Source organism: Micropterus salmoides, unplaced genomic scaffold (assembly GCF_014851395.1).
Source record: "Micropterus salmoides isolate LMB-PRFRI ecotype aquatic unplaced genomic scaffold, ASM1485139v1 Ms_hic_scaffold_9, whole genome shotgun sequence".
In the NCBI taxonomy this organism is placed as follows: Eukaryota; Metazoa; Chordata; class Actinopteri; order Centrarchiformes; family Centrarchidae; genus Micropterus; species Micropterus salmoides.
In genome coordinates, this window is record NW_024044681.1 from 2,898,911 (window position 1) to 2,915,526 (window position 16,616).

The following is a 16,616-nucleotide window of genomic DNA, read 5'->3' on the forward strand; positions in this document are numbered from 1 at the left end:
AAATGATCTAAGGCCTACTTTGGAACCACAGACTGCATAAAACTGACCTTTTTTAATGTTTATAGCCACAGTTTGTGTGACAAGGAACAGAAAGGAGCCTTCCCTCAGAGACTGTGGCAGCGACCAGTATCTTTAGCGCCCCTAGTGGTAGTGACCAGTGGTCGTGTGACAGAGACCGCTGGTACAAGACGTTCAACTAATGTCAATGTTAGGAAATGGTACGGTCCATTTTAGGGGTGTCTGAAATCGTATTTCAAGATTCTTGAATATAAGGAATGAGTACAGGAAATATATGTAATATTTGGTCTTGCCTCTTTTGGCGGGGGGGTCCAGCCTTAATTAGTTTCCTCTGTCCTGTCTTGTCAACTTTAGAACTACAGCTTTTAGTTTTGCTGCTTAAATGCACCACGATATTGCTGTGACTTTACTGCACATAGAAACGTTTCAAATGACTGACAGCAGCCTCTCTGACCATGAAAGGAAATGGTTAAAGAAAACATTCCTACATCAATAAAAGCCAGAAGAAAGAAACCAGTGGAAGAGAGAGAGATGTGAGCCACGAGCGGTTCATCAGTTTCTAATAACGCAGTGCAGTGAGGATCCAGACGTTTCATAGAGGAGACAGCGTCTGTCTGTCTGTTAACAGACTCCAGTCTGCTTCACTGATAAACCACAGAGCTGCAGAGGAACATCAGGCTTCATGATCAGAGACGTCCACACTTCTGTCCATATCCCCTCTGCTGTGAGTCTGCACTTCAACCAGTCAGCTGATGCGAATGCGCCATTCATCTGCCATTAGAACAGCAATGCGCCAAGATACAAGAGCAGCTGGCTTTAAAAGGGAAGGGGAGATGACATGTTACACACAAACAGGTTTTCTGTAAATGGAGAGGGGAGGAGCAACACTGAGCAGGGGCCAGGGACCATGCAGAATGGAAATCTGGTTTGGTTAGTGGTTGGTTAGCTTGACAAGTGCTGCTGAGCTGGCTCCTGGAGTCTGAAGGAGGGAGGAGGTTGTCAGTGGATTTTGGAGCGAAACGTTTGAACACACTGAGAAACGGTAGAATTCAGAAAAGAACAAACAAGCCCCTGTTTTCTGGGCTCAGAAATGTGTGGGACTTGGCGGTTGGCATAAACTGGTTTGTGACTGGACTTGAATGGCGACTCAGGAAGTAGAGGAAGATGGGGAAATGGATTTTGGCCACTGAACTCAGGAGAGGACAAGGAACGGGGGTAAATACGAGAGGAGAAGTAGGGTGGATTTAGGAAGGAAGTAAACGTAGTTTGGAAGAGAACAGTTCCGATGAAGACAGTGGGTTTGTGAGGGCTGTGAGAGAGAAATTTAAAATCATCCTCAAGTTTAGAAAAGAAGAGAAACATGTGGGTTTAAGTCCGATAGCAGTTTCTAGGGAATTAAAAGAGAAGCTGGGAGATGTGGAAATGGCAAAGATTTTGAGAGACGGAAGCTTGTTGATAACATGCAAAACGTAGGAACAGAAAAATAAAGCCTTGCAAGTCGAAAGTGTGTGCAAGAAAATTATTAGTGAGAGAAAGACTTTGGGTGAGAGTAGAGTAACAAGGGGAGAGATAACAGGGATACCTGTAGAAGAAGACTTGGACAAACTCAAGCGCAGTATCAGTTGAGGTGAGGTGAGTAGAATTAAGAGACTGCTGAGTAATAACAATAATTGGTAAAAGGGTTGAGAGCTTGTCGGTTCTTCTGGAGTTTCAGGAGTCCTTACTTCCAGAAAAAGTGAAAGTAGGATGCATGAGCTTTCCAGTTAGGCCCTATATTCCTCCACCACTACGCTTTGGGGTATGGGCATGTAGCAGCAGTTTGCAAATGGAAGCAGAAATGTCCTAAATGCGGAGGTGAGCATATAGTGGAAGAATGTAAGGAAAATGTGCAGGATAAATGTTGTAATTGTGGTGGCCAACACAGGGTAACATATGGTGGATGTGAAGTCAGGAAGAGTGCTGTGGAAATACAGCAGGTTAAAACAGTTAACAACACAAGTTATGCAGAAACAGTGAAGAAAGTACAAGGACAAAGAGGAAAGGTTGATACTGACAATGTTATCCAGGTGTCGAGAATAGACGCAGGTCAAACAGAGAAAACAAATACAGAACGGTCAGTGGATAAGATTATTTTGTTTGTGGCCTATGTGATGTGAACTGATCAAGTTAAACACAAAACTGAGAAAATTAAAATAGTTAAGGGAGCTGAGATGTTTTTGGGCATAAAAGATGTATCTTGGGAGCAAATCAAAACAAGACTTGAAGCAGATGGGAAAGCGAGAGGCCCATGTGATAATGCAGGCTGCAAAGAAAGAATATTGGAGGAAATTTTGTTGCTCAGTAGGAAGAGACAGACATTGGTAAAGTTTGGGGGATGATAAAAAGAATGAATGGGATAAAAAGAGTATGAATACCCAGTCTTAAATGATGGAGCAGTGAGAGATGAGGAGAAAACTAAAACTTTTGTAACAATTCACAGTTCAAATAATATTAGTGAAGAGGAAAAAAAGAGGGAGGGAAACAACATTAAGGGAGAGTGAAGAGTTACAACAAGAAGAAGATTCTAATGACCTACTAAACAAACCCTTTACAATTACAAAACTAAAACTAAAGTAAGGATATATAGAGAAATAAGAAGAAATACAATGGATCCAGCCGTTTAGAGCATGAAATTAGAATAGCACAAGTAAACAGAGAAAGTGTAGTGGCTGTCTTCTTTGACATAGAGAAGGCATACTGTTGTGGTGGCAGCCCGGCTGACGGTGAGTGTCCTGGTTTTTTCTCCTTTTTATCAGTTTTTCTGCTTTTTTCCTTGGTTTCCTGTTCCCTGCCTGCCTCCCCGTGTCTCCTCCCCTGTGTGCTCTCTCTCTCTCTCTCTCTCTCCCCCTCTGCTCCTGAGCCCAGCCAACGACCTGCACCTGCATCCCATCAGCCACCTCGTCAGCCTGCCACACCTGCCAGTAATCACCTCATGCCTGCCTGTATTTCAACCCCGGTTCTTCACACCCTCCTCGCTTGATCGTCGTTGCTCTATACCCGGTGCATCTCTGTGTTCAGGCTTTTCATGTTACTTGTTTTTTCACATTTTCCCTGTGCTTTGTCGCCGCCACCTCTAACCCTGTCTCTCTGTCTGTTTCCCTCCCAGATACACTCACCCTCGTCCTCCGTTCAGTCGGCTGGGCTCATCCACCGGCCCTCTCCTCCTCAGACTACCCCCACGGCGTCCTCCCTGTTCCCCCACCGCTCCTCGCTTCCTCGGCCCCAGTGTTCCCCAGCTCCCTGGCCCCCAGTCTTCCTGGTTCCCCGTGCCTGTGTTTCCCCAACATCCACCTCTCCCTCCACTCCAGTCCCTCTGCCCCTTTATCCCTCAATAAACCTCCTTCCCTCAGAGTGCTGCATTTGGGTCCTCTCTGTCCGCACACCACACAACCCCGTAACAGCATATGATATGATGTGGAGAGAAGGATTGTCAATTAGACTGTCTCAATTAGGTATCGAAGGACGAATATATAGATGTGTTAAGGACTTTTTATGAGGGAGATTAATACGAGTTAGAATAGGGAAGAGTTATTTAAGAAAATATATTGTTGAGAACAGAACACCTCAAGGGAGCATAAGTCCTTTATAATTCTTCATAATTAATGATGTTTTCAGGGAAATAGAGAAGGGAGGGGGTTTTCACTTTTTGCGGATGACGGGGCGATTTGGAAGAGAGGAAGAAATCTGAAATTTAGGAAGCTATTGTGGAAATAGAGGAGTGGAGTCATATAAATGGGGTTTTAAATTCTCAGTAGATAAGACAAAGACAATGTTTTTTTTTTACAAAGAAAAGAATTGGTACTGAGGTAAAACTAAAATTACATAATCAAGAATTGGAAAGAGTGAAACACGAAGTTTTTGGGGTTATGGTTTGATGAGGGAATAACATGGGGTGTACAAATGTAGGAAAGTGATGTTATGAGGTGTTTAGTGGGAAGTGATTGGGGGTGGCAATTTACTGTGGATTAATTAGATCAGTACTGGATTATGGTTGTGTGGTGTATGGATCTGCATCAAGCACATCTCTAAAAAAGTTAGACAACATTCAGTTTTAGGCTTTGAGATTATGCACAGGGGCATTTAAAACAACTCCAACGGCAGCACTACAGGTGGAAATGGAAGAAATGCCACTCGAGGTGGCAGCTATCAGCTATCTCTGAATTACTGGGTTAATTTACAGGGCCATAGTGAAGATCATCCAGCATAAAGCACTTTAAAATCTTTTTGGTAAAAGGAGAGGGACAAAAAGCTTTGGGTGGACAGTCATACAAAAAGCAACAGAGTTAGAAATAACTGTTTTGAAAATTCAGTCCAGCAGTACCACCTTGGGTACTACCTGAAGCAACAGTAGATCTTACACTATTAGAAAAGAAAAACAAGGACAGGGGGTTTATTTTGAATTCACATACTATACAGGCATATATTAATAGTTATCACAGTTACATCTAGATCTACACAGATGCATCAAAGAGTGTAGTTAACAAGATAGCTTTTATTGTTCCAGAGTTTCATATTGCAATAGGATCAGTGATAATGTATCAGTATACACAGGAGAAATGCTAGCAATTCTGTTAGCAGTGCAATGGATAGAAGAAATAAGAACATTGAGAGTGATTATTTGTTCAGATTAATCACTAATCAGTTTACAGAGCAGTCACTCAGACAGCAGAGCAGACATTTTGATAGAAATACAGCAAACATTATATAGAATTCAAATGATGGGCATTGCAGTAATATTTGTGTGGGTGCCAGCACATGTTGGAATCAAAGGAAATTAAATGGCACATAAGGCTGCAAAGGAGGCCACAAAAAGAGAAGACATCGATGTGGCGGTCAGCACCAGTAAGATGGAAATAAAGAGCATTATTAAACAAAGGCTGAAGAAAAGGTGGCAAAAGCAACGGGAGGGAGAGAGGAAAGGACGGTGGTTTTACATAATTCAGAGGAGAGTGGGAGAAATGAGATGTGCAGAAAGAAACAGGAGAGAAGAGACACTTATATGAAGACTTAGATTTGGGCACACAGGATTAAACAGCACTTTATTCAAAATAGGTAAACATATCACCGGCAGGTGTGAACACTGTGAGCAACAAGAGACAATCGAACATGTCATGGTACACTGCAAGAAGTATGAGAGAAAACGGAGGGAAATGATCCAAAATCTTAGAATGGAAAGAATAGTTTTTGATTTAACAGAAATTCTTAGAAAGAACTCAAGAGATAAGTGCTATGGAACTGTTTTTCATTATCATAGATTAATCAATATGATTGAGAGGATCAGAATCTTATTTTTGTTTTGTTGATTTGGTTTTGCTTTGTTTTGTTTGGTGTAAAATAGGTAGCCTATACTCATTCAGATCCACACTCCATACCACTTGGTGGCGGTAATTTCATTGTGTGTCAACTGCCAATAAAATTCCATAAAGAAGAAGAAGAACACTGAGCAGGTGATCAGGTGAGAACAGGGAGGGAACAACCCAATCCCAATGTCCCCCCTAAGCCCCGAACCCTCACAGACTTTACTGACGTCTCTTGGAAGGTGATTGAGTGCAAGAGGCTGTGAGGGCTCAAAATGCTGTAAACAGGAACGGGACAGCCCTTTGCCACTTCACGTTACCTTGACGATGCTGAAACACGTTGCGCACTTTTTATTTTATGTTTTTGGCTTATTTTTAAGTCCCGCAGGCTTACAAACTGGAGGAGAGATAGCCTAAATGTCAATATATATTTGTAATTTATCAATACACTATTGTTGGTCAAATAGCATCATCATAATAAGTGTAATAAGGTGACTGCATTCCTCTTACTTGCAGTTCTATGCAGCATCTAAAGAAAACTTTCAACCATTTTGACATCAGCGTTGGTGTCGATGCTTGTTTGTTTACTGTTTTCTTCTCTTAATACGCGGATTTGCCGTGATATTTCTCTCGCTTCCGGGCTTCCCCTGGTAACCCCATACAGTCTACGGGTAACCCCCGTGTTTTATGTCATACCACTATGAACTGTGGGCAATTCCCTCAGCCAAAGTCTGCAGAAATGTGGACTCACGAAAAGGGCCTATAAAGGGCTCAAAATGTCCGCGAGAGAGCCCTCACGCACTTGACGATTTGATAATGGGACAGCCATTAACTTTCCACTTTAACGTTTCTTTTAACTCAATAATCGCAATTGTGGCCAAATAAGTGTTTGCAGTTTATAGCGTAATCAGACATGACATTTACCTGATTATAGGAAATAATAGAAGCCTGTTGTTGCCGATGGAACATGTGTTTGGTATGGCTAATATCCTTGTTTATATTTGGAAAATGGACTGTAGCCTATCATAACATGACTTACTGCTGAGTTATATATAAAATAAAGACATGATCTCTTTTGCAATTATCCTTAAGACTCATAAACAACCCATAAAATGCTGTATTCTACTTACTAGAAAGTGATTGAAGCCTCTATATATATATATATATAAAGATGATCAGCTGATTGTTGTAATAGCTACAACATTTTGATGAAATAAAATAATGTATGACACCCTAAAGATCAGGAAGAGAGAGAAAAATGTTTGTCCAAAAACAGATATAAGATTTCACCAGCTACAGGTTTTACTTTTGTAGACATAGGGCCATAGTAAGAGTAAGTAGAGGGAGAGCAGATTTTATAAGATCAGTTGAAAAATCCCTAACAAGATGTAATTCTCATTTTATAGATGTGAAAGATGCATGGGAGGGGAAAAACATGTATGTCCTACTATCAAAAATTGGACCGTACAAGGTGTTGTTTGCTGACATTTCCAACACTGCTCCACAAAGGCAAATCGAAAGTGAGGTGAGCTGTCAACATTTTTATCTTTTAAAATAGTTTCCCTACTGACTGTTGTTTACAGTCACAGTTCAATCTTGAATTTCAGTCTTGAATTAAAAAATTTAGATCAAGTTATCTCAGGATATAAATGACCCATCAATCAGTAAGTATTTTTTTTATTGGTTGTATTGGCCATCTAAAAGTATTTTAAGAGGTAAAAAGTACTAGGTGAGTTATAATCTGTCAAATATAACTCTTCAGAAGGCAATCAACTAATTTCAGGACAGAAATAACCTTTCAGTCAACAAGTTGAGGCTTCAATCACTTTCTAGTAAGTAGAATGTTGTTTTTGCCATCTAAAGATATTTTAACAGGTAAAAATGACGGGATTGGTTGGTACACAGCAGGTAAAATTAATCCACATAAAAGCAGCTGTAGTCGTAAAGAGACTGGGCAAACAGCTTTAACACGCTGAGCGCACTCTCGCAGACAGCAATCAATTTTCGGCGGGCCATCACTTTTTGGCACGACACCAGCCGGTGCAGTCAACATAGCCTAGCTAGCTGGCTACGATTTCAGTACAGTAATATCAAAGATCCTTGCTCCTTCTCAACTCTCTGGTAATATTCTGTTCACAAAATACAACCAATAGTACGTTAAGTAATCCCCCGAGCCCTGTTTGCGATGGTCTGCCGATTTGAGCATGAATATGCTGCAGTGTTCTGGCATCTTGCTTTCTTCAGCTCCGGTGTTCACCCGGCTATGAACTGAGACTTGTTAAATCATATTCCATATTTGTATATTAAAGAGGTGGTATTATGTTCATTTTCAGGTTCAAAATCTTAATTAGGGGTTGTACCAGAACAGGTTTACATGGTTTAATTTTCAAAAAACACCACATTTTTCTCATAATGCACATTGCTGCAGCTCCTCTTTCACCCTGTGTGTTGTACGCTCCGCTCTTGAGCTACAGAGTGATGCATCTTACTTGTACAAAATCTTTGTTGGGAGGTGCCCATGCGCAGTTCCCAGGTAAGGACTACTAGCCAATCAGAAACAGAGAAGGGCGGGTTGTAAGAAACAAGGTAGTGTGATCCAAATCAAAGCCTCTTCAGACTGAAGACCGTAACCTAGCAGATGGTAGAAGTTACTCTCAAGTCCACAACATCATTGTTCCACATCTTACCATCAGGACTAAAGCTCGAACTGTTGCCGGTGTTCTGACGATCTATGCTGCCTTGCCAAAAAATGTAACCATAGTGCAAATCGATAGACTGACTCTACTCGGCCCTGCTCCGTTTTCCATTGCAGATAGTACCCAGAGATAGATCCTCAGAATGTAAAGACAGATAAGCGGTATGAAAACCTTCCAGCTGTGTTTTCCTCTGCCGTTGTTGCTGCAGCGGTCTGTGTGACGGCGGGAGCAGAGGGCTCTGTGAGCGGGCGGCTGGCCGGCCTCACGCTCCTCCCGCGGGTCACAGCAGGCTTCCCCCGCCGCCACTTGCGGAGCTCCTCAACTCCGAAAATATTCATCACATTTTTGTTCTGCCATCACTTCTCGTAAAACTGTCAATATTCGAAATCTACACAGCTGATTTCTCGCCTCAAAACTTCTCAGAAGTGGATTTAGAGATGAAATTCTCTCAAAGTTGACTCTCAGAGTCTGTGAGGCAGGTCGTTAATTTGGACGAGGACACAAGTGAAGTAAGTTGTTGAAGGTTGATGGTAGCAAAACAGTTCAAATATCCATTGAGCTTTAAAGGTGCTTCTGAGGAGACTAAGGGCAGGTCGGCATCCATTGAAGGCAGGAGGTGCTGAATTTTATTTCTAATAACTAAAATTTTGTTGTTAAAATGGTTCATAAAAATGTCACTACTGAGATCAAGAGGGACACCTTGTTCCTTAGAGCTGTGGCTTCCCGTCAATCTGGCTACAGTGTTGAAGAGGAACCTGGGATTGTTATTATTTTACTCCATTAATTTTGAGACACACTTGTCAAAATCAAAGGGTGACCAACAGGGAGAGCCATGATGGAAACAGCACAGGTCTGTGCAGCTGTGGACATAGAGTAAGTGGCAGCTACTGTGGAGGGGGTGTGTGGTGTAAATAGTCAGACACGTGGGGCGCATTGTACTGTGTGCTGGATATTAGCAGCCAACATGCGGCTTCCTAATATGCTAGTTTAGCTACATTTCTCAGTAGCTCGGTGATAGCATCGCTGTTTTGTGAATCAAACAGATTTTCAGTAGTGAAGCTCTTTTATTGACCGAGTAGCGCGGTGGCTTCCACACATGCTACATTTTCCCAAGCATTTCTGAAGGATCAGTAAGTGACGCCACCGCCACACATGGACCTGTATGTGTGGAAACCAGGCCTCTAATAAATATATATATATATATATATATATATATAAATTTATTATAGTAAACTACTTTTGCCATGTTGCAACACGTTGCACATTTCACTGGGGGGGTAGCGTCTGTTTAGTGAAGCTTCAATTAATGTAGAGTGGCTAGTAGCTTATCTCAGTACATTTTACAAATAGCTTGCCCAACACTGGGTACAAGCGCACCTGGCTTTAAAAGGGAATGGGAGATAACACTCTGGTTTATTACATGTTACGCCCTTTGAACCATGCACCTACACACTGACCACCACTTTTTCAAACATTGGAGTTGGAAACGCCTCAAACTCACCTGCCGCATGCATGCGCTTAGATCGTAACACACACACACACACACACACACACACACACACACACACACACACACACACACAGCTGATTTCCTGTAAGAGGGGAAGAGCAACACTGATCAGGTGAGAACAGGGAGGAAACCTGAAGCTGAAAGAGTTCAGTCTCCATTTTGAGTGGACAGAGCAGGAGGAGGAAACTGAAGATTGAGGCAGGGTGAGTGTTAATCCAACATTTAGATTCTTTTCCTGTCAGAGTCTCTGAGGCAGTTTTTCTCTCTTGGCTGGAAATTTAGCTGTATTGGTGTATCAGCGTCACGTGTCATTAACCAACCAATCACAGCCTGGAGGGGCGGGGCATTATAAAAATTTTGAGGAGCTGCAACAAACTTTCATATGTTGAACTTTGCATGAAGCTTCTGATTATTGACGAGTCAGCACTTTAACACATTAGAGACTAACTGAAGCACCATGTAGAGCATTTTACTGCACGAGGAGTTAATGCATGAAAACAAGCCACAGAAACGAAACTGCTGGAACTGGAATTAATATTATACTAATGGTACACACTATATAGATTATTATAATGGATATGGTAACTAAATGGTAATAAACTTAACATTATACTAACAGTAATCTATTACATGGACATGGATATACTTTTAATTCAATGTTATAATATAATATAATATAATAAAGTCTCTGCAGTGGACAGATGTAGATTTAGAGCCAGGATTCCATTGTGCCAACATGTGCTCCTTCTAGCCGCCTCCTCCTGAGAGCAACACACTCCCCTTGTTCTGTTTTACTAAAGTTATTGTTCAGTAATCTTGTTCACATAAAGTGTGGTGCGGGTGGTGTATCATGTATCCACCCCTGGTTCAAAGTCCCACATTCCACAAACCTCGATGCACCAATCACAGCAGAGCAGGTAAAGGCTCGGGCTCCCATGGTGGAGAGGCGGAGTGGAGGGACTGGGAGGAGGTAATCTGGTTTTGCACAAGGAGCCAGTGAAGTTTGATGAGTGTGATATGTTCAGAGGATCTGGTGCAGCTGAGGATTCTGGCTGTAGAGTTCCGAACCAGTTGGAGTCAACTGATGAGTTTGGTTTGGATACCGGTGAGGAGAGTGTTGCAGTAGTCTAGACAGGAAGTGACAAAGGCAGGAGGAGAGTTTTAATGCTGGAGTGAGAGAGAGAGGGTCAGAGTCTAGAGATATTGTTGAGGTGGGAAAAGGCAGTCCAGGTGGTTTTTATGTGGAACTGGAAGGACAGGGTGTTATTCAAGGTCTTCTTACTGACCATTTCCTACATGTCACCATTTTCACCTAAATGAAATCCTGAACACAGACAACACACCAGCTATACTGGAACAAAAGAAAACACCTGAACTGAAGTCCAGAAGATGAAAGAGGAGGACAGAGCAGAGTCTGCAGGATCCAGCTGTCTGTCTATGAAGAGTGACGGGTCCGAACCTGAACCTCTAAATTTCAGTAATGAACCTGGACCTTCAGACACAAAGTAAGAGAACTGCTACTAACTCATTCAGTATGAAAGGGAAAACAATCATTTTAACACTAAACCTTTTTTTCAGTCTCCGCTCTAATTCATCCCAAAGGTGTTCTATCAGGTTGGGGTCAGTACTCTGTGCAGGCCAGTCAAGTTCTCCACATTAAACTCGCTCATTCATGTCTTTATGGACCTTGCTTTGAGCAGTGGTGGCAGTTATGTTAGAACAGGAAGGAGCAATCCCCAAACTGTATCCGCAGTTGGGAGCATGAAATTGTCCAAAATGTCTTGGTATGCTGAAGCATTAACAGTTCCTTTCACTGGAACTAAAGGGCCAAGCCCAACCCCTGAGAACAACTTCACACCATAGTCCCCCTCCACCAAATGCAGTCAGGCAAGTAGCATTCTCCTGGCAACCGTCAAACCCAGACAGGATAGCCAGACAGGGAAGCTTCATTCTTAACTCCAAAGAACATGTCTCTTGGTCTTGAGAAGTTAAAGCATTTATTTCCTGACACACTGTAACTGACACCGTGCTTGTAGTATATTTTCCTCTGCTCACATTAACTTTACATTGTTTAGTTCCAACAATGAATGTCTCTTCATGTCTTTTGCTGCATAAGAAATGAGTTTGATTTAGAAACAGTAAGGACACTCTCTCTCTGGTAGGATTTAAACGGACTGGTCTGTAAACTGGTAAATTCCAAAGCTACTTTAGTAATGTTTAGTGATAGACAGCGTTTTTTAACCTTAATGTGAGAAATGAAATCAGTTTGCAAACAAAAACTGTGAGACAATGTGTTTCCTTTCTGCACCATTTCACAGCAGAAACACTAAAGGCAAGATATGCAGAGAAAACAGCAGCACATGTGTGTGTGAGTGGAATTATTTGCTTATTTGCCGTGCTGCAGCGCGGTACCTGTAAAACACACATTTCCACTGTGGCTTTCATTGAATCTGCAGCCACACTCTTACACAATCAGCTGCTGGGACGACCTCCAGGTTCATTCTGGCAGTGAAGGAGAGCTCAGCAGGTTCAGTTCAGTGGAGGGATTTTATCATCACCAAACTCAGAGAAGAAATGATGCCGTTAAACAGCTGAACTCCACTTTAAACTATTACCAATAAAATGGTAATAATACAGTCTTTAGTACTAATTATACTACCAATGCAACAGGAGTAAATGAATTTAATGTGAGATGAAAAGCAGATGGAGTGACATAAGATGCATCAAAGATGCACAAAACGCACACAAGCACATGAGTGAGGTAAATCCATACGAGTGCAGTTCCAACCTGCAGTGATTTTACAGCTCAGTGAACATCAAGTTAAAATAAAGTTTAACAAACACAAATCACAGCACCCTGTTAATCACAATATGACGTGTTCACATTACAGTCATTTGGCTTTTGTCCGAAGGAGTAATAATATAGTTCATTATGTTGCTCAAGGACACTTGGGACATGTGGACTGGAGCTCAAGTTTCAAACCACAAACCTTGTGATCAATGGCTGAGCAGCTGAGCTGCAGCCGCTCATGTTAATGTGCTTTGTGATGCCAAATGCACAGTCTATCTTTAGAATAAAGTGTCAAATTCAAATTTAAATCATATTTTAAGTTATATTATTATCTATATTAAAGTATATTCTCTCAGACTTTGTGGCTGTGGACTCTCAGAGACTCACTGTGAAGTCATGGCCTCAGCTCTGAAGTCCAACCCCTCCCATCTGAGAGAGCTGGACCTGAGTAACAACGAGCTGCAGGATTCAGGAGTGAAGATGCTGTCTGCTGGACTGGAGAGTCCAAACTGCAGACTGGAGACTCTGAGGTCAGATACCAATTTTTCCTCCTGTGCTGAGATTAATATGATGTGAAAGTTGTGGTGACACCATAGTGATAAGGCTGATATTATAATGATCCACATTGAGTATCTTAATGCTAAAGCCTTTCTTCTTCTTCAGTGGTTACATCCATTGACTGTGGCAGAGCAACGTTGAGCTCCACATTTAAAAGCTTAATATAACAAGAAAAATCTCCACTAAATAATTCACTCTGAACCTCTTAAACTTCTGATTTTCAGCTTCTATTCCACATCATGTTTTTAAAGAAATGATAATAAAACTATATGAATTCAATGAAGAAATAAATAATCTCTATTTCAACTATCAGACAGTAACAAATATATTCAGTATATGTTGGCTGGCCCCGTCGCCACTCCTCACCTCCGAAAACTTTCAAGCACATTTTTGTTCCACCATCACTTTTCATAAAACTGCCAATATAAGAAATCTACACAGTTGATTTCTCAGCTCAAAACTTCTCAGAAGTGGATTTAGTTATGAAATAATGTAAGAAAATTGTGAAATATAAAACTTCCTGTTGCTGGCCTCTGTCTAGGGCACACAAAGATGATGCAGTGAATAGTGGCGATTCTCTCTGACCAATGAGTAGTTTGCCATGTTTTCACATCACATTTTAATATCGCATCACCTCGCTTGGAACCTCAACAGAGGTGAAAAAAAATACGTGTAAGCAGGTATAGGAACTTTTCCACAATGGAAAACCAAAAAAGGCGAGGCGAGCCGAACTGGTACTATGCAGTGGAAAAGGGGCTACCGTCTTCTAAAGTTACATCATTATTCTTTATTCAGATTGTGGGGGTGCAGTTTGTCAGAGATCAGCTGTGCTTCTCTGGCCTCAGCTCTGAAGTCCAACCCCTCCCATCTGAGAGAGCTGGACATGAGTGACAACAAGCTGCAGGATTCAGGAGTGAAGCTGCTGTGTGGTTTTCTGGAGAGTCCATACTGCAGACTGGAGACTCTGAGGTCAGTTCACTGACTCTCTGTTACTATTGTAGATCTGATATGCTTAACAATTGAAGGTAATTTCTGTTCATACATAACATTCATCCATAAAGTTGTAAATGTCCTTTAGTTCATATTTTCATGTTTCTTGTACTAAATTTAGTCTGCAGTCACAAAGACTTGTGTTTCTTAAAAAAACTGTGGAAAATGTCCGCTGTTAGTCGTTAAAGTAAATTAATGTTTCTAATTTTTGGTAAATGGTCACATCTGTATACAGAAAATCCTGTGAACTAATATTAGTTTTAAACTGATCAAGTTTGCTTGTTGAAGTAGAAATATGTCTTTGGTTTCTGTTGGTTTCAATGTGTTTTCACAAAGAATTTCTTATTGCTGATATTGATCCTTCAGAACACCTACTTAGCTACCTACCTACGATCCGCAGCATGTTATTATATTATCTATGTTGATGAATAGGTGTATGAATGTTCAGAATCAGTTTTATTCACCAGGTATGTGTTCAAGTTTATTTATATAGCACATTTAAAAACAACACTAGTTGACCAAAGTGCTTTCCACAATAGACAACAAATATACATGACAATAGTAGAAAAAGTAAAAAATAAAATAAATGTCACTACTCAACTCTGTTTGAAGGCCAATGAATAAAGATAGGTCTTTAGCAAGGATTTGAAAGTGTCAGGAGTTTGGGCATTTCTTATTTGAACAGGTAAAGTATTCCAAAGATTAGGAGCAGCTACTGAGAAGGCTTGGTCACCTTTAGTTTTTAACCTGGATCTGGGGACATCAAGGAGCATCTGATTGGATGACCTCAGTGCTTTGACCGGAGTGTCTACATGTAAAAGTTCTGATAAATAAGAAGGTGCCAACCCATTTAAAATTTAAAAACAAGCAATAAAATCTTAAAATCAATCCTAAAGCTGACAGGAAGCCAGTGGAGCGAGGCTAAAACAGGTGTAATGTGCTCACGCTTTTTAGTTCATGTTAGAAGTTGGGCTGCTGCATTCTGGACTAACTGTACCGATGGAGAGACGACTGATCCACTCCAACATTCAAAGAGTTACAGTAGTGGAGACGAGACGTTATAAATGCATGTATTACTCTTTCAAAGTCTTTGCGTGGTAGGTAGGGCTTGACTTTGGCCAACAGTCTCAGCTGAAAGAAACTGGCTTTTTACTACAGAACTAATCTGTTTTTCAAACTTAAAAGCACTGTCAAAGATCACACCTAGATTCTTGGTAAATGGACGACTATATGTTCCTAAAGTACCAAGAACATCTATACAAGCACTTAAATCCCCAGGTTGACTGAACACAACAACCTCAGTCTTACTTTCATTCAGACAGAGAAAGTTCTGATCCAACCATATTTTAAGATCTCTCAGGCAGTTGAGCAAGGACTGAGTTGCAGCTTTGTCATTAGATTTTACAGGTAAATAGATTAGGATGTCATCTGCAAAGCAATGAAAGGAGATGTTGTGTTTTTTGAAAATGGACCCCAATGACTCCCACTTCAGGTCCTGGGATAAAGTGGAACCCAGAATCCTGAAGGATTCCACAGCAGACACAAGGCTGTTGAGTATGGTGATGGGCGGGCAGAGTGGGGGGGCTCCTTAAGCTCCTTAAGCTCCAGGTTGTTCTGACTGCACCAGAGAGCCAGCTGATCAACCTCCCGTCTGCAGGCCGACTCGTCACCGTTCCGTATGAGGCTGATGACCGTTGTGTTGTCACCAAACTTCAGGAGTTTGACAGATGGGTCTCCTGAGGTGTAGTCATTGGTGTAGAGGGAGAAGAGCAGCGGGGAGAGCACACACCCCTGGGAGGCGCCAGTGCTGATAGTCCGGGTGCTGGATGTGATGTTTCGCAGTCTCACCTGCTGACTCCTGTCAGTCAGGAAGTTTGTGATCCACTGACAGGTGAAGGCTGGCACAGTGAGCTGGGTGAGTTTGGTGCTGAGGATGTCCGGGATGATGATGTTGAACGCCGAGCTGAAGTCTTTAGCAGATTTCAGTTTTTGCCTGTATGTCAGAATAAGATGAACCAGACAGTGATCAGAGAGTGCCAAGGCTGCACAGGGAACAGAGCGATAGGCGTCCTTAAATGTAGTGTAGCAGTGGTCCAGTGTGTTAGTGTCCCTGGTGGGACACTTAATATGTTGTCTGTACTTTGGGAGTTCATGGCTGCGGTTTGCTCTGTTGAAATCCCCAAGAACAATGACCAGGGAGTCTGGATGTTCTTTCTCCGCGTTAGTTATCTGGTCGGCCAGGTGTAGTAATGCCTCACAAACACAGGCCTGAGGTGGAATGTAAACCGCAATCAGGACAAACGAGGAAAACTCCCGCGGTGAATAAAAAGGTTTACAGTTGATGAATAATGTCTCTAAGTGAGGGCTGCATGATTTCTTCAACACTGTGACATCTGTGCACAAACCTTCGTTTATATAGAAACAGCGTCCTCCTCCCCTTGTTTTTCCTGTGAGCTCTGTTACACGGTCCGCACGAATGAGATTAACTCCCGACAGTAAAAGTGTGCTGACCGGGATGTGCGGGGTAAACCAGGATTTGGTAAAACGGAATGCGGCAGATCTGCAGAAGTCTGAGTTAGTTCTGTTGAGGAGAATCAGTTCGTCCATTTTGTTGGCCAGAGAGCAAACATTCACCAGGTGGATTGAAGGGAGCGCAGTGCGAAAACCCTGCAGTCTCAGTATAACCAGTGCACCTGCACGTTTTCCTCTTCAGCCTC

The 16,616-nt window shown here is 41.9% G+C and overlaps 1 protein-coding gene across 1 annotated transcript in view; it reads left to right on the forward strand.

The window, feature by feature from the left end:
* The window catches only part of LOC119895439 (NACHT, LRR and PYD domains-containing protein 12-like), a 61,466-nt gene that overhangs the window by 27,724 nt on the left and 17,126 nt on the right, over positions 1-16,616 (forward strand). The window contains exon 8 of the mRNA XM_038708574.1: positions 13,705-13,878. Coding sequence (XP_038564502.1) covers positions 13,705-13,878 — 174 coding nt within the window. The remainder of the gene's footprint in view (positions 1-13,704; positions 13,879-16,616) is intronic.